At 39.4% G+C, this 17,715-nt stretch overlaps 2 protein-coding genes across 4 annotated transcripts in view; both read right to left on the bottom strand.

Annotated features, from left to right (window-relative positions):
* Positions 1–475: 475 nt before the first annotated feature.
* Positions 476–17,715, bottom strand: part of LOC146449652 (ankyrin repeat and MYND domain-containing protein 1-like) — a 33,389-nt gene continuing 16,149 nt past the window's right edge. Inside the window, exons 2-14 of one of the 3 annotated variants that reach the window (XM_085101719.1) lie at positions 14,590–15,059; positions 12,097–12,243; positions 10,229–10,714; positions 9,114–9,850; positions 8,423–8,594; positions 7,881–8,060; positions 6,428–6,535; positions 5,572–5,703; positions 5,072–5,179; positions 4,395–4,566; positions 3,326–3,591; positions 2,409–2,790; positions 476–1,813 (exon numbers count right to left, since the gene is read on the bottom strand). In XM_085101719.1, coding sequence (XP_084957845.1) covers positions 1,608–1,813; positions 2,409–2,790; positions 3,326–3,591; positions 4,395–4,566; positions 5,072–5,179; positions 5,572–5,703; positions 6,428–6,535; positions 7,881–8,060; positions 8,423–8,594; positions 9,114–9,850; positions 10,229–10,714; positions 12,097–12,243; positions 14,590–14,883 — 3,390 coding nt within the window. In that variant the 5' untranslated portion in view covers positions 14,884–15,059 and the 3' untranslated portion in view covers positions 476–1,607. Of the gene's footprint in view, positions 1,814–2,408; positions 2,791–3,321; positions 3,595–4,394; positions 4,567–5,071; positions 5,180–5,571; positions 5,704–6,427; positions 6,536–7,880; positions 8,061–8,422; positions 8,595–9,113; positions 9,851–10,228; positions 10,715–12,096; positions 12,244–14,589; positions 15,060–17,715 lie in introns of all 3 variants that reach the window. The other 2 variants (XM_085101717.1, XM_085101718.1) reach the window with 2 other exon arrangements.
* LOC146449653 (uncharacterized) lies at positions 15,864–17,633 on the bottom strand. The gene has a single exon (XM_085101466.1). It carries the CDS (start codon positions 17,577–17,579, stop codon positions 16,641–16,643), a length of 939 nt encoding a protein of 312 aa, XP_084957592.1. The 5' UTR covers positions 17,580–17,633; the 3' UTR covers positions 15,864–16,640.

Genomic DNA, 17,715 nt, shown 5'->3' on the forward strand with positions numbered 1-17,715 from the left:
AATAACATATTTATGCAGGATGACCATTTCATTTATAAAAACTGCAATCGATATGCGTCATGGGTCCTAAAACGACTGCAGAGGAGACAAGAACGTTCCCGCCGTCCCTCTGTGCGTTTTCAGAATAGGAACAAAGCTTGAGACTCGAGAAGCTTGGAATTTCTTACTGAGAATCCGCCTCCCTTACGACCTTGACTTTAGCGACTTTACCGGTGGTCCCCTTTTTCTTCACGAAATCCTCGCAGCACGGCGCAGTGGAGGTCGGGTAATGGCCTGGATATTCCCTTGATTTGCCACAGAATTTGAAAATAAACAACATCAGAGGCATACGACTCTGCTGGTCACAGGCTTCTGGTGGGAACGAACTGAGCTGGGATTGGGAAGGTTATAAATATACATATCACAATGAGCGTTAAGACTGGCAGGCTATCCTCCACGCTTAGTCTCTTGTTTGAACAATTCAAACACAAGGAGACTTAATAAACAAAATAATTTTATTGCCTTATAAATAACCGTATCGCAAAATAATCGCTCTATTAAATACACGAAAAAAAAAACATATTTAAAACAATAACACCCAAAAATAAAAATAAAGTACACACTAATGTGATACCCAACTTAAATATTTGAAGAGATTCCTTACATCACGTGTGTTACAATTTACAAGTCGACGTCAATTTTCTATGGTCCATAATCTTACAGATCATAAAACGACATCATAAAATGTACAAACTTTAGAGGAAACATGAGCCGCAGGTGAGTGGTTTCACTGCCCAAGATTTAAACATTTTATGGCGTCATTTTATTGTCTATAAGAGTATAGACCATAGAAAACTGTCGTCGATTTTATTTTTACAAAAACAAGGAAAAATACGAACGGAATTTGCTTTATTTCCCTCGAGAAAGCGCGCGCGTTACATCTGACGTCATTTTTATTTTCTGTACCCCTTATAGATAATAGTTAAGAGCGCGGGAATTTTAACAGTTATTGTAGAAAATGGGTTACCCAGGTTAAAGAGGCCGATCAGCAACCTTACTAGGAAAGGTCTGTGCTTAAGATGCTGTAATGCAGCAGAGAAGGCGGCTTTCATACCTTACTGTAGGTAGCTTCGCCGTTTTATCAACCTCAAACGGGAAATCGGATAAACGAAATTCAAGAAATTCTTGCTTAGCTTGCCTTCACTACAATGTATATAATGAGGAAGACTCTACGCTTAGTAACAAGACTTAAAATTTATAAATGGAATTTTAAGCGCCTTTAATCGGACGTCTGAGAGACAAACCTTGACACTTCATACTGACGACATTGCACTAGCCGCCTGGTCACTACTGTGAGAACTACCCATTTAGTGGGGAGGGGGACAACTGTGTTTACGGGACGACTATTTTGTGAGGACACTGAGAGATTGGCACCCTGTTCTATTAAAATCTAATTTACAATGCCCAGCTCTTAATAAATCTAAAGAAAACAATGCCATTGTATCAGGTCACATAATGCCATTGCTTTCAAGTGTTACGTGGTCTTGATGGTGAACGGCCAGTAGCCGCAGAGTGCCAGCCTCGGGGTCTTTCAGTGTTATATGTTCTCCAAAATGCTGACATGGAGGTTATTTCTTCACCTTTGTTGCAACTGATGCAGTGCTCCGTTTTGTTGTTCGTGAAGATATCTGTGTTTTGCGCAGTTTCTCGCCCTTGCCCCGAGAAGCTGTCTTTCTTTGAGAGCCCGTGGGGGTGGTAGACGGGGGAGGGCCATCGGGGTCTGTTGTTGGAGTCGGGCTTTCTGCTCGCCGACTGGAAGCTGTCTTTACTCCACCTAATAATAAAAACAAACGATGCTAATGAAGTCGAACTTGCTCTGTCTCCCGTAGGTAGACATATCGGGCAATAACTAGCTTTGCTGAATGTGCCTACTTTTGAAACGGGGAGATGTAATCGACTGTATCCAGATTCCTGTCACTGGCTTGGATAAAGTCACAAATACCGCTACATACATGTATCATGCTCTGGTAACTTGTAGCCACTGAAATGGGCACAACGACCACATTTGTAGCGGGCATTACCCTTTGATCTACCAAATAGTAATATTGAACCCGATTGTAAGCAGCCGTGAACAGCTGTTTCGGCCATATTAGGCCTCAGCAGGGCATATATAGCTACGATCAGGCTCTGAGGTCCTATCTTTGACGCAAAACATTTTTCACTGCTTTACTATATCAATGATACCTGGATTATTTGGTTAATTCACCTGACAGTTTAAGCTATCAAGATTGACTACATCATTATTTTCTAGCAAAACTGATATTTTGAAATAGTTAGAATCTGAAAATTCCCTTTAGTAACTCTTGAATTCTTCAGGTGTCAGGCAAGGGATAACATACATGTAGAGAAAAAGACAAAGGATTCCTCACCTGTCAGCCTGACACATTCCTCCCTATGCCTTGCATTCCATGCCTTCAGCTTGCAGGACTTGCTGCAATAAAACACTTCTTTACATCTTGTGCACGCAGACAAGCGAATTGCAATCGAGCGCCCACACTCGTAACAGTACCGGAAGCGGTTCTTCATCACTTGTTGTCGCTGTTTCAGAGCCTGCGTCGCTAGTGCTGAGATACTCATGTGGTCAGCGGCTTTGGTCACTGCAATACGTAATCCACAGTTTGCATCTCGACCTGGAGACGAGGGTTTAGTGGATGGATACTCAGGAGCACTGGGCCTAAGAGAACACGGAGTGCTTTCTTTGCTCGCCACGGCAGTTGGTGACAGTTCAGAAGTCATGTCCTCCTTTTCTTCCTAGAAACAAAACAATTAAAGAAAAAGAAATTGTTAAAATAATAAACCCATCTGCAATAAATGACAAAATGAAAACCAGAGTACCGTAAAAATGAAACTTTTGAATGCAGGGGACAAAACGGAGCAGAAATAAACTGTTCTGAATACCTTTCGTTGACGAATCTCTTGTAGTAGAAATGAACGAGCTAGACGTCACTTTACATGTAAATAAACCAAACTGATTGCAGGGCTAACACTACATGGCAAAGGGCAATTTATTTAGGCAAATAGTGTAACTCTGGCCCTGAAGAAGGTTAGTTGTACTAGTTGAAATATTGCCCAAATAAATAAGCCCTTTGCCGTAATGTCAACCCTGCAATCAGTTCAGTCAGTTTGGTTTAGAGTAAAGTAAAGTTTAGTTTAAGTTATACAACCCGCTTTGCTATATGCGGGTTGTACATTTTTTTAATTTGTTAAATTTTAAATTATTGAAATAAAAACTGATTGATTGATTGATTGATTGATCGATCGATCGATTTAGAGTACTGTAACCTACCTCATCCACACCAGGGCTCTCTCCGTCAGTTCCAGTGATCGCCTTAACTTCACTATCCGCTTCAGCCTCAAGATCATCCGCTCCAAAAACCTCGTTTTCAAGTCGGAAACTTACGCGGCTGAACCTCATGCCATCGTTTTTATCAGCTGTGTTACGGTCTTGATTTGTCCTAGCAAGGGAAGGGTCTTGGTCTCTCAGCTTGCTGCCTTTGTCAGGTGATTTGAGAATACCCCAAGCTGACTGAGAAGTTCCCTCGGATTTCTGGACTCCTGAAAAAACAAGCACTAAACTGATTAGCATGTTATTTATGGCCAAAAAGAAATTATCCTGATTTTTATGATCAAATTCTTGCATCGTTTCGATTAGGGCAAAAAAAACTTCTTTCTTTATGACAAATAGGCATAAAAGAGAAAGAAACATAACAAGTTAATTTTAAAGGAAGTAAACGTGTAAAACAAGTATTGCAGTGATTCTATGTACAACTATTCATTGCTTACCGCCTGTTTCTAGCTGTAAGTGTGGTGGTCTGCCATGGTATTTTTCAAAATCAAGTTTCATTGGGGAAAATAAACAAAGCAGTCATGACAGTAACGACAACAAGAACGTCACAAAAGTTAAGGTTTAACCCTTTCACTCTCATGAATCTCCTGACTGGCTGCCATGCATATCATTTTTAAAGTTAGATCACAGAATTTGGTGTTACAATATCACCTAGTTGATGATTTTCTTTATTCTCATCACCTGTCTAGATGACAATGCATAGATCACGTAAGAAGAAATTACACATTGATCACTGCTGTGAGTGAAAGGGTTAATGGGTCTTTACATTCTTTACTCATTTCCATACATTTCTTCATCATTCCGACACATTCACACTGATGTGAAATGAACAATTCAAAGTGAACACACCAACTGCATTCTTGATGGTTTGCGCAGATAAAACCAAATGATTGACTTGGAAAACCTTTAATTGCAAACCAGCTTAGAGATTGTGCTTTTACTTTTTAAGGCAGCTTATTGTTATAGCATTGCCATCATAGTTACTTGAAGTCCCTCTTAACATGCTTACCTGCCTGTTTCTCTGCCTCTTCAATCTGTTTGTCGATAAGCTCTTTCTCTTTCTTCAACACCTGGGTGCGCAACAAATCTCCCAGATGATCTAACATTTCCCGACGGGCATTGTAACACTCGCGTTCTGTCACTGTCAGGGCATGGTAAGGAGTGTGAGCGATCTTGCGATCCTACAAAAAATTTTACAAAGTGTTTTGTTAGCCTGGAAATGTTTTATGAGGTTGTGAGATCCAGTGAATCGTCTTAGGTTGAAAACAGATAACTTGCCTGTTCAATCTGTTTGTGGTTATGCTTATGACACTAATGATTTACTCTGATAATGACTCCTGCAATATGTTTACACCGCTAGCTAAGAGCTTCTCTCTTGGACAGTCAGCTTTGAAACAGGAAGAGAATTATTTATTCCTTTGTGAAGTTTAATGCTTGGCCCCACTAGCACTTGTGCTATAAACATTACTGAGGGTAAATAATAAATAAATTTATTAATTTATTTATTTATTTGTTTATTTAATATTTAATATCATGAGTATGGACAAAAACTGACCAGCAGTGCATACTACATCCAGAGAATAACCTTTACACAACTACCCTTAAGAAAAAAGAAGGACTGCTCAAAGACTGATAAAAAAGAAAATTTTATATGAGTATAAGAAAGAAATGAATAGCAGTGTTTACCTGATAAAACACATTATAAGCATAATCCACCACAGTGCCAGGAGGGTATTTGAGGTTCACAGTGATTGGAGACAGGATGTTGGCTCCAGCTCTCATCACCTTGTTAATCTTGAACAACGAGTTAAAAAACTTCACATCAGTCTTATTACTAAGAGTTTTCCACAATACAACTTTCCAAGATAAGATTAAAATGACTAAGTTTGTAGCCTGCGTAGCTGGCGGTTTAGTTTGCGTGGGGTCGAAAGGCTTGGCGGTGGAACTGACATCAGCAGCTTCCGCCCCATTCCTCTCGCGGCTTTGCCGCCAAGACTTTTGACCCCACACGAACAAGACCACCAGCTGCCAAGACTACTTAGTTTCCAAATGTGCCAAGCTCTCTTGTTATCACTATTTTTCCTGAGTGATCTGAGGCAGCACAGGTAGTGAATTTAACAATATGATTGACAACATTTATAAGGAATAAATCCTCCATGCAAGCAACCTATATTGTATGAACTCACCAGTTTTATTCTTCCAGCAGGAGTCCTTCTTCTTTCAGCCATAAAGGATGTTGCAGCACAAAGTGCTGAGCCTACCCCTTTAGAAAGACGAAGGCTAGGGTTAGCTCCATGCTCCAGAAGTGTGTCCACAGCCTGCAAAGGAAATGAACAAAATTAACAATTTTTTTTGTAGCCTCTGTGATATATAACAGAACGTATCCTGCAGCTTATGTACAGTATAAGGGGCCATCTTTCTTAAGATAGTGTTTAATATGCTGAACAAGGTACATGTACATGGAGAGTGTGTATGTAGTTCCAAGAGAAAATGCTACTAACAGTATATAGCATGACCATTGAACCAAATGCTACTGAGCAGTACTTTCCTGTACAGTTCTTGATTGAGCTGTACAGAGTGGTTCTCACTTTTGAGTCTGTGGATGAAATCCCAAAGTGTGACTATTCAAATGAGAGCTGATGAGCAGTGCTTTCCTGTGGTGATGTTTATTATGTTACACAAGGTAATTCTAACCTTTTATTCTGTGGATGAAATACTAAAGTGACTGGCCATTCAAATGTACACAACACTCTTTAAACACTTGGAACTTTTTTGTTTGCATGAATTGAAAACTTGTTAAGCTTGTTAAGGGAGCAGGGATGACAAAATGGCGTCAGAGCACTTGTCTCCCACCAATGTGACCCAAGTTTGATTCCCAGTTGGTTCTTGTCCTTGTTCCGAGAGGTTTTTGTCCTGCCTAGTCCTGTTTTCCCCTTTCCTCAAAATCCGAGGACCACAGGTTTGTTAGTTGTTAGACTACTGAGTGCCATCCTTGTTAAGCAAAGTCAATTTATTTATCAATATCACTGAGTGATGTCTCACCAGATCATTTCCACTGCAGATTGCCAAGGAGAGAGCAGAGTGTCCTTCACATAACAGATCAGGATTGGCTCCATACTCCAATAAAAGGCGCACCACAGCACATGCTACCTGCAAATAAATCAACCCTTTTTATGTGAAAATTTAAGACATAGGTGCTGGGAAACAATAGCTGGCCCATTACAAATACATGTTCCATCCTGAGAGGTGTTCCCTTACTTTACCTGTCTCCCCATACCAACTGTCATTGCGTTACTAAGTAAACAAGAGATTCCCAATTACTGCAGGTGTCCTCTTACAGGAAGTATCAAGTGCCTCATACAGGAACTCAGGGTTTTCATTTGAGGCCGGAGGCCGAACGTTTCGTCCGGTCGTTTGCCATTCCACGTCCGGTACTTTGAGATCAATATTAGCAATTTTTTTTACTACTGTATTATATATTTTTCTTACTAAGGCATTCCATGAAACATACTGACTAGAGGATAACAGAATAATCAATTACATTCTTCAAAACGGCCATATAACTCTTTTTTCTTTGCTTATTGAGCGGCAGGATATTTTATTGGTTTCCTCTCTTCATTTAAACGGAATTGAAGTGACTATTTCGTTCCAGAAACGCTGGAAATGGCGTTTCTGAGTATTCTATTTTAAAAATTTCCAGGGGGAGCATGCCCCGAAACCGCCCTAGGTGCTTGTGCCTTCGGCGCTCGCGACGCGCCTTACGGCTCCAAGAAAACATTCACGTCCAGTGCTTTCAGAATTATGTCCGCTACTTTACAAAACAGTTGAAAACCCTGAGGAACTGTCCCTTTACATGACAACAGGTGTTCCCTTAGCATCTAGGTATCCACTTACAGGAGGGGTTCTCTTAACTAAGGTGTGCCCTCACCCAACAGTCCCTTTACTCAAGGTCGCTTTACATGAGCTGCCCCCTCTCACACACTTAATGTGACATCTCACATAGCGAGTCCCCCTAGGATAGGTATCCTCTAACTAAGAAGTGCTGACGCAGCAGAAATGTACCCTAAGATGAGGTTTCCGCTTACACAGGGTGTTCCTTTGCATAAGGTTTTACATGAGGTGTCCCCTTGGAGAAGAAGAGGTGTACCATTTGATTTCCCTTATACAGTCGAACCTCTTTATTACGGACACCAAGGGGACAGGGATAAGTGTCCGCATTATAAAGGCGTCCGTTTTAGAGAGGTGGGCTTTATATGGATTTCGGTCTCTCAGGGACCAAGTAAACTGTCTGTAATAGAGAGGTGTCCATATTAAAGAGGTGTCCGTAAGGAGAGGTTCCGCTGTATGTGGTGTTCCCTTGCTTCCGAATGCTGACGTATTTCCAGCTCTCGCTTCTCAGCAAGAGCCAGAAATATGTCTGTATTCGCAGGCTAGGTGTTCCCTAACAAGCGATCAGTAATAAAGCTATTCCAATTTAGAGATTGAACAGTCATACTTTGTCATTATCCTCTCTTGAACAAGCTATATGGGCTGGTGTTCTCCCATTATCCTCGGAATCAAATGCACTGTCTCTTATGTTAGGATCAGCTCCAGATTTCAGAAGCAGCTCTGTGATCTCAACTCCTGTTTCATCAGGCAAAGCTACGGCAATATGAAGAGGTGCAATCCCTGATTGCTAATAAATAAAATACAAAAGAATGTGATAACAAAATGAATGCGTTTTCATGAAAATGAAGTGTTATAGTCAGCATAATCTTGGCCGATTTATTTTGTTTTGTTTTTCATGTATACCTCATTTCATGCAGGAATGAAGTCATTTCTTCTAAGTTAATTAATGTCTACTGAAAGTCCCTCTTGTGTTTACAAGGATACTTCATTACATCCCTGTCTGGAGGACAGGAGTGAAATTATCATGTACTACACACACACAACATCAACAGAAAAAATGAGTAGGTAAGAAAAGAAACTTGAAGAAATTAGGTTCCAAGCTATAACACTAGTGTGTAACAAAGATAATTTGTTAGAGTTGTCTCTTACTTCCTTTGATAACTTGGCTGAAGTTTCAGCTCCTTTCTGAAGTAAAATTTCCACAGCAGCAGTATCAGCAGCTTTCACAGCAAAGAAAAGGACTGGCATTGGAAGAGATGAAGCATTCGGGTCTGCACCTCTTCTTAGCAAAAGACGGACCGTTGCTTCAAGATGAGGACGCCTGAAATGAAATGAAAAACATTATGCAGGCTCAGTACAGGAACTTTTTGGATTTTAACTGAGCTTAGTGAGGGGAGAAGACGCTCCAATCTTTCCTTACAGCAAAAGGGTACAACTGTGCAACTAAAAGCCAAAAGTATATCCCCTACATTACTGGTATGATAGGACTTACACTGTAATTCACATCAATCTTTGCCTTGCAATAAATTATTACTGCCAGGAATGTTTGCTCAGTTCCTCTAACCCATTTGGTTCACAATCAATAAAAAATACTACAATTTGAAATTTCCCCCCCCCTTCCTTTTGCAAACTTTAAAGTTAACAAAGCACCCCTTTCAGGTGGAGCCTCTCCATATGACTCACTATATGCAATACCCCTCCCCCACCCCCTGGCTGAGTGCCATTCTTTACTCCCTGATCTCAAACCTTTTTACACTGTCAATGGTTTTTCTAGTTTGAAACAATAAAACAGAATAGCATGAAAGTTTCAAAAGAAAGTAATTATTAGCATTTTGCTTACCTCTGAACAGCTAGTAACACTTGCTTGCTTTGTTCCATGCTGTTTTCACTGCGCATATCATCAGCTGATTCTGACGGCAGTCTTGTGCTGCTTACTGCACTCATTATGCTGAACAGGGATGGATCCATTGCACTTAGTTTGCCAGTTTTATCACCAATCGATGCACCATTGATTGGTGTCAGCATATCTGACTCCATATGATTATCAACAGCACCATCAATAGTTATTTTTGTTCCTTGGTCAGTAATACCATTTATAAAACCATTTTTATTTACATCTAATTTATTTTTCATGCAGTTGTTTAAATTGTTTTCCAATTCATCACTCTTTGCATCCTTATCTCCAAATGTTCTTGCGGTAAATTCAATAATTCTGTATGTCCTTTGATCATTGTTTTCAACTGGATTGCTCCCATTCTGAACGCAGTTCTCGACACATTCATCTTCAGAATTTACCTCGGCTTCTCCAGATTCAGTGTTTGTTTCAAACCCAGTACCCTCAACCACAACATTTTGACGGTAATTCCTATGGATGTAAGTTCCTTTTTGGAGATCTTCCTGTATACAGTTGAATAGGTTTTCATCAGGTATGTTTTCTGCAATGTTATCTTTCCAAGTGTGCTTGGTATAGAACAGGACATGACAAGCACCCAGAACTGACAATCCCTCATCATTTAACTTGTTCACATTGGCTCCATTGTCCAGCAAGCAGTTGATGACATCTCGGTGGCAATTTACCTTCAGAACACAAACAACAAGTGGTAAAGCACATGAATCAGTTAAAGGGAGAGTGTAAATACTCAACCAACTCAAGCAAAGGATGAACGATTTCTTTTCTTCTTTTGTTAAAGCCAAACAAAAGTAATCACCCAAGCATCTTGAGTTGTTGACAAACACCATAACCTAATTTGCCAAATTCAAGCCTTTAGATCACAAAATAAATACAGAACTAAAATCTGATGTGATGTTACCTGTCTGTATTTCAAATTAGGAGCAAATTTGGAGAAGTTTGGAGTCAAAGGCCAGTTCATGACTTGCATGCCCTTCTCCTGCTAAGCCATTCATTTGCAACAAATAGTACAAAAATAATTATAATTCCAAAACATCTTTACTTACTGAAGCAGCTAGCAGTGCAGTATATCCAGTTTTGTCAGCAACATCAACATGAACATTGCCACTTTCAATCAAACTCCTCACTTTAATACAGTCTCCTGCAGCTGATGCTCTTAAAAGTTCCTCTGAAGCCTGCTCAACAGGTCCTTTGGGACCCTTGTTGCCACGAACACCTTCTATAATGTCTGAGTATGAAAAGGAATTTGGAATCTGAGATAACAGTTTACCGTTGTCAATTCCCTCAAAGTCTTGTAAGGAAGGAGTTGAATTCCGGACACTCTCCTTAGCAGTGTTAGCTCGCTTCACTTTGCCTGATAAATTGTCTCCAGCATTCACATTGTAATTTGAGTAGTGCTGGAAGAGGAACGCACTATCAATGACTGAGCAGAGTTTGATGAGACGTTCACCGCACCACAGACCAACATCTTGCTCATTGTTAGAGTATGTCAACACCCCAGGGCCATCCCTCTCATCTCTCCTATACACACCCTGTACAAACAAACAAGTACAACAGGTTAAACCCTGCAAGGTATCATTGAAGTGGACTCCTGTGGTATTATGAGCCCAGGGGAATACTCCAGATTTCAAGTGACGGGGATGGTCGAATGGGGGCAAAAATCAAAACCCCAAAAAATCCCTAGGGCTTCCAACAAAACCCCAAAAAATCCCTGGACCAAACAAACAGGTGCAAAACAAGTTTGGTTGTACTTTATTCGCAGAACTACACCGCCGGGATACGTGGGCACTACCACGAATCTTCAGATTGCTTTGAATACCTAAAAAAACCCTACTCAAATCAAGCCACCCCCAAAAAATTCTTTGATCATCCCTGTCACTTGAAATCTGGAGTACCCCCCCTGGGATCATGAGCACCACCCATCTACACCCTCTCCTTTTACATATCAGAAATTACCTGTTGTACTCAGATTGTGATGTAATTTACTTGCGAATATCTCAAACTTCTGCTGTCTTTGTTGTCTATGAGTGTCATAGCATCAGTTTACGGCAACTTTTTGGAATTCAGAATACGGTCCTTTACTGCGGACACCATCTGGATTGCCAGTTACCGTCCATAATAGCGAGAATTTATTTCAGTCAAACATGACATTGACATGACATTGGCCTTATGTCATTGTGTAGTTCCATACCCACCCCATGGAAGGTCATCAGAATTTCCTAGGTGGAGGGGTGTCTTAAAAGCCAAAATTTTAGAAGCAAAATATGAAGCTTAACTGGAATTTCCTGGGGGGAGGGGGATGTAAAACAAAAACTTTCTGTGGAGGGAGTACTGGATATTTTCTGGAACTGCACATTGGTGTGAAACAGACTTAACCCTTTCCCGACCAAGAGTGCCATATGGCACAAGACGCAATTATGAGCTCAGTATTTGGTCAATTTGTGTGAAATTTGCACAACCAAAAGATCTTTGAAAGATCTATTAATTGAAGGCATAAAATCATGCCCCCCTCCTATATGAGACTTGATTAACCACCCCTCAAACTTTTGGATTTTTTTTCCTTTGTACGTTAAGGGTTCAGTTGATATCTTACAACAAGCAATGCACTGAGAGCTGTACATTAAGCTATAGTTTAGGGGGATACCCAGTATGTACAACGAATAAGAAAAATTTTCAATGTTTTTCTTCTTTCGTTTTGGACTTTTCTCACTCTCATATGTGACCTCCTCCATCTCTGTTGGTGTGATTTATAGCACACTCCAGAAAATACCTTTTAAATGGTATATCACATGTGGTATCCCAGTTCATAGTTAGCGATTTAGAAAAATTCGCCATTTCCCTCGGACGGGAAAGGGTTAAGCGATTTTCAAGTGTGTTTACAAACTAAAGTAAGCTACCTTTATGTATCACACACCTCAAATTTACTTCCACTAGGGAAGGTGAATGTTCCAAACCCTTCTTTCTTGTCATTTTCAAAGTGGCCCTCAAATTTTGTACCATCTGGCCAGCTATAAACTCCTTTGCCATGCTTTCTGTCACGGTAAAAATCTCCACTGTAACTCTAAAGTGAACAAAACAGTTTTAAAACTTTTTAATCTCTCACTACAGCTGTATCACTTATCCCTGCCCCCAGGATGGGATGACAGTCCATACTCACAGTACATAACTTAAGTAACTTTTTTCCATTTCCTAGTAGCTCTCCAGTGACAACTGATGGCTGTATATACAGTCAAAACCCCCCTTGCGACCACCTCTCGTAAACAACCACCTCTCTTGAAGGACCACCTTTCCAAAATACCAAAATTTTCCCAGTCAAATCACTATAGTTGGAACCTCTCATAAGTGACCACCTCTTGTAAGGGCAGATCATGACCACTTTTAGAGGTGACAGTCGTAATTTTCTTTTGTTTTTAACCTCCTGTAAGCGACCACTTGTCACAAACGTCCTCACATCTATCCCTGGTCGGAAGTTAGACAATTTGCAGCATTGTCGTTAATATTAAGTTCCCTAATTTGCCTTTGTAATATAATATGACATCATGGCACTCTTGGGTAGTACAGGAGACATGAAATTATGTCACAATCAGGGTACTGGGCTTCCTGAAATAGACTTGTCCCATTTCCCATATTAGTCATGTAAGGTAATGCATCACAGGCAAACCATCAACTTGAATACTGAAATTCTTTGGCAAAGTAATTTTGGAAAGTTTTTTGTGGCTACTAAATCTCTGGAGTCACCTTGTGTTAATGGTTCAAAACTTAGTCTGGCCTCTCGTAAGTGACCACCTCCTGTAAGCGACCACCTAGGCTTGACGTTTTGGGTGGTCGCTTACGGAAGGTTTGACTGTATTTACTTTTATTACCAACAGTAAATTTATGCATAAAATTACAGACAAACTACATATCAATTTTGTAAAATTACTGTCGCTGCTTTCTCAATACATCCAGGTTCCCTCTCCACCGATTGTGGCATTATATTAAAAGCCAATAGTTTCATGTAGCTACATTGTATATTTTACTAGAAATACGTGACTCGCAAAACCTCGCGAAGCTGGGGCTGGGTGGAAAGCCCTCTTTACTCGTATTGTAGCATCAAACGAGGAGATTAAAAGGCACATCAGATTTTTTTTTTGATGAGCATGGTGTTTTCGTAGGTTAGCGGTTGAAAATCTATTTGTGACGCGACGTAATGTACAACGGGCGTGCAGCGCTGCCGTGTTCGATGAATTTATTTCGCACGGAAAATTATTTACCGCGGCCACAAAACGTGTAATTTCTTTAATGCAATCTTTCACAAAAAAGATTTCTAAAAGAAAGGGAAAAGATTCTGGAGAGATAGTTCTGTATCCAGTGAATATTGATAAACATTGCAGTTGAAATTTGATCATGCACACATATTTTTTTCGATGTATGCAAATTTTGCTCCAGACGACGCCAGACAGTCTGACGTCATTGTGCGGACACCTTCAAAGATATAAACATATACACATATATATATATAAATATATTTTTCCCTCGAATTCGCGCGGCTTAGCTCCGCTCGGGCCGGCTCGGCCCGACAAATTTATTAACCTCGCTTTGCGAGGAAAAATTTTGGGAGCAAGACCAGCTTTGTCGCAAGAACAATAATAAATATTAATTAATTATTAATTTTATGCACTACTGGAACCTCCAACGGAATAAATTATAGAAGCTAGTGGTGTCGATGCACTTGAATCGGCATTGAGAAGCCTGCCGCTGCTGATCCGACTGTGTGATCCAATTTCTTTCTTTTTTTTAATAATAAATTATTATACACCTGAACCTATTTCTTATAGGATTCTGTGCATGTTCTACAAATGTAAACAGTTATGAGACAGTAGTTTTCGTATTTCGTCTCGTCTGTTGTGATGGGCTTGCCTCTTTGCAAATTATAAGATGATATTTAGATTGCAAATCTATCAAACTCAGTGTATACCTAATACAATTTGTTGTGGTTTTGATGTTGATTTATGTCTGATCTACTTCACAGACTACCGTCTGTAAAAGTCAAGTCATTTGTTTATAACTAACAAAGGATGTCTTGCAGTTGCTCACAAATAAAAGCAATTTTCCGGAAATTGTGCGCCGATATCGCACCTTCGTTTACGTGGCTTTATAACAACTCCAAAAAATATAAGCCTATATTCTCAACCAAAATGTTGAAAGCGATTCTAAGTCAAATGTAAATAATTTACTACAAAAATTAAGCTTATCTTGCATAAGCTTATTCTCTGACAAAAATATGTTAAATTTTCATACAACTCGTGTCGCAACAAAACTGCGAGCCAAGTTGCAAGAAAAACTACCGAGTGTTAAGGCAAAATCAAATCATTTTTATAATATTAAAACAGATCGCATCTTTTGTTTTAGCGACATGGTGGCTCACCTCTCCATCCGGCCAGGTGAGAGTTCCAACACCATGACGCAAGTCGCGCACAAAAGCCCCATCATATATAGAGCCGTCTGCCCAGTACTGCTTGCCGTAACCATGCCTTGTATTGTCAACATATTCTCCATCATAACAAGCCCCATTAGGCCACTTAAAAATCCCTTTACCACTCTTTTTAGATCCTTCAAGTTCGCCATGATAAACAGCCCCGCTTTTGTACTCCCGGCGATATTGGCTGGTGTTCAATCGAAGGACTCGATTCGATGTTGAAATTTTTGTGCCCCTTTTCATACTTCATAACAACCACGTAGTAAGCCTTCTTAAACCCCAATGCAGCTTTTCACGAAAGAGAAAATACTCTGAATGGAGTTTCCACGTCTTTCAAAACACTGATTGCTCATCTGCAGAGCGCGCTTGCAAATGGCATGTCTTTGTTACTGTGTTGCTAAGCCACCAAATATGGGCAACTATTGTCCACGATGAAAACAAAGAAAAAATGGAAATGAGAGGAAGAAAGGAAAGATAGGAAGAGAAATTTATCTTTTTAGCTATATTTGATACATAGAAATCTGCTTGAATTCTTGACAATGGCGGCCAAGGGGGCGGGTGTAAATGTTATCCTTATCCCTAAGATGGCCACCTTTATTGTATAAATTACCACAAAACAAATAGAACCAAGGGTGATCTCCCCTGAAAAGCTCTTACAAGCTTGCTGAGATCATCCTGCTACTAAATAAGTAACTGTAGATTCAATTGATGTAAGTAAGAAAAGTGGCAAAAAAAAATAAAGTGAAGTGAAGTGAAGTATTTTATAATTCCCAATATTTTATTTTGCTTTTAACGAAACATAAACTATCTCCCCGGAAAGAAGATTACTGGAGTCCAACTTCAGATGAGATAAGATCAATCTTGTAGTTTTGTTTTCCTCCTGAGATGCAAAATGAATTTACAGCACCTAAATTGCTGTAAAAAAAAATGTGATCACAAGAAAAAATTAGACCCCCTTTTCACTTGGATTTGTGAATAAATGGCTATTATTATAATTAGGACCATCCAAATCATTTTTAAATTAACTTCTTTTTTTTTTAACATAAATGCAGTTTTGTTGCCATCAATCAGGGATAGGTTCAGCTGGGCAAATCAGGCGAAAAGCAAAGCATGTAAACCAAGTTTAATGGCCCAGCTATGTCAATCCCACAAGGCTGTTCCTTAAGCATACAAAACTATTGGTCAGAAGGTCATAGGTTTCACTGCTGTTGGGCAAGCTTGGATTTTCTGTAATAATAATTTTAATGATACAGATAACTTTCAAACAAAGTTCATCATACATGAGCTATAACCTATTCAAACTATTCAATGTAGTGCACTAGTTAAAGAATTCAAAAAATTTGCAATCATTTATTATTAAATAGAATACCAACAAAATTAATGTTATTGAAAATAGTTTTGGTCAGCTAAAGTACAAACATTTCTCGATAGTGTAAGTGCAAGCATTCCTTCGCAGAGAAAAGGTGACTGAAAAACAATAAAAATTCCCATTTCACTGCTTGTGTAATTAAATTTATAAATTTTTGTCTGCCCTCTATCTGGATGATGCTCCTTCCCAACCCCCACTAATTCCTGCACTGACAGAGTAAAAATGCAGGGGGGTAGTGAGAGGAGAGAGCAGACATTTCTTACTCCAGTAAGCATTTTCAATGTTCAGAATGAATGCTAAATAAAATATGAAATTGAAGATTGCAAGCAGTAACAGGCCAGCCTCCCGAGAATTTGACAGAGCTCAGTACTTTTGCATTAAACTGGGCAAAAATAAAGAATCTTAATAATGATCACTACTTTATCTCTCTTTCAATATAGTGATTATTATTATTATTATTTATATTTTACTTTTTGGTGTGTGTTTTTTATAGATGCTTGAGAAAGAACCAGCAAGGCACCCGTAAACATGAGCCTGCTGATAATTTAGAATGTTGAAAGTCCTTGCTTCTCACTCCTGCTCCCCGCCTTCTTTAATGAGCCCTTCATGAAAATAAATTAACTCAAGACATTTATTTTGGCAGATAGTCAATGTCTATAACACTCAGCACTTGCTCTATCACTTTAGATCCCCCAGTGTTGTCCTGATGCATTTGTAAGTTAGCAAAATGGCTCCTTAGGTGCTCAAGAGCTTTCTTATTTAAATTATTATCTTCTTTTTCTCTTTCATACTCTTTGCTCAGTCTATCAATTTCTTTCTGTAATTTTGCTTTTTCAATTTGATGTTGTTGCTCTAAGAAGTATTCACAGTTTTTCAAATTTTCCTCAAATTCCCTTTCCTTTCGGTCCAACCTTGACTGAAGTTGCTCGTTGTCGAGTTTTTCTCTATTCAGGTCTGATTTAGTTTGGCTTAAAGTTTTCTCCATTTCTTTCTTCTCAGTTTTAAGTTCTTCCAAATCTCCTCTGGTAACTTTCAAGTTTGCATGATAACTTCTCACATCATCTTTCAACGCTCTGTAATTCACTTTCAAACGTTCATATTTCTTTTTCAAAATAAGCAGTCTATTTTTCACATGAGCGTCTGATTCGGCCACAACTTCATACTTTTCTTTCCAAATACTGATCTCATTTTGTGCCGATTGTAACATCGCGGCGAGTCTAAGATTTTGCATTTTCGCCTTTTGTAGAAACTTTCGTAACATTTTCAATTCACTTTGATTCCATATGCATTCATCTTCGTCCTTCTTCTGCGGTTTACTCTCATGTTTTTCTTCTCTTTCACGTCTGACCCTGGAAGCAGCCTGCCTTTTATCGAGACTAGTACTTCGTCTTGAATTCAATTCTTCATCTGTTGCTTTTTCTTGCTCATAATAAACTTTCCTGTACACCTCCTCAAGAAGATTGGTGTTTTCTTTTTCTCTGTCGTCTACCACTGGACTTATTAGCATCTCCTCTACACTTCCGAACTGAAATTTGGGAGGAAAAACTTTTGCTACCCAGTGATCTGCCATCTTGAATGCAAGAAGTGTCAGGCAACAGAACACATTTTTTCACTGAGAAAAGTAGAGGAGGCCTGGATCGAGAGCACTGCATTGTGGCGGGAAATTCACGCGGGATAGTCCACGGGATATGGGTTACCTTTTTATT

The sequence above is a fragment of the Pavona decussata genome, unplaced genomic scaffold (assembly GCF_977016875.1).
Source record: "Pavona decussata unplaced genomic scaffold, jaPavDecu1.1 SCAFFOLD_602, whole genome shotgun sequence".
Classification (NCBI taxonomy): Eukaryota; Metazoa; Cnidaria; class Anthozoa; order Scleractinia; family Agariciidae; genus Pavona; species Pavona decussata.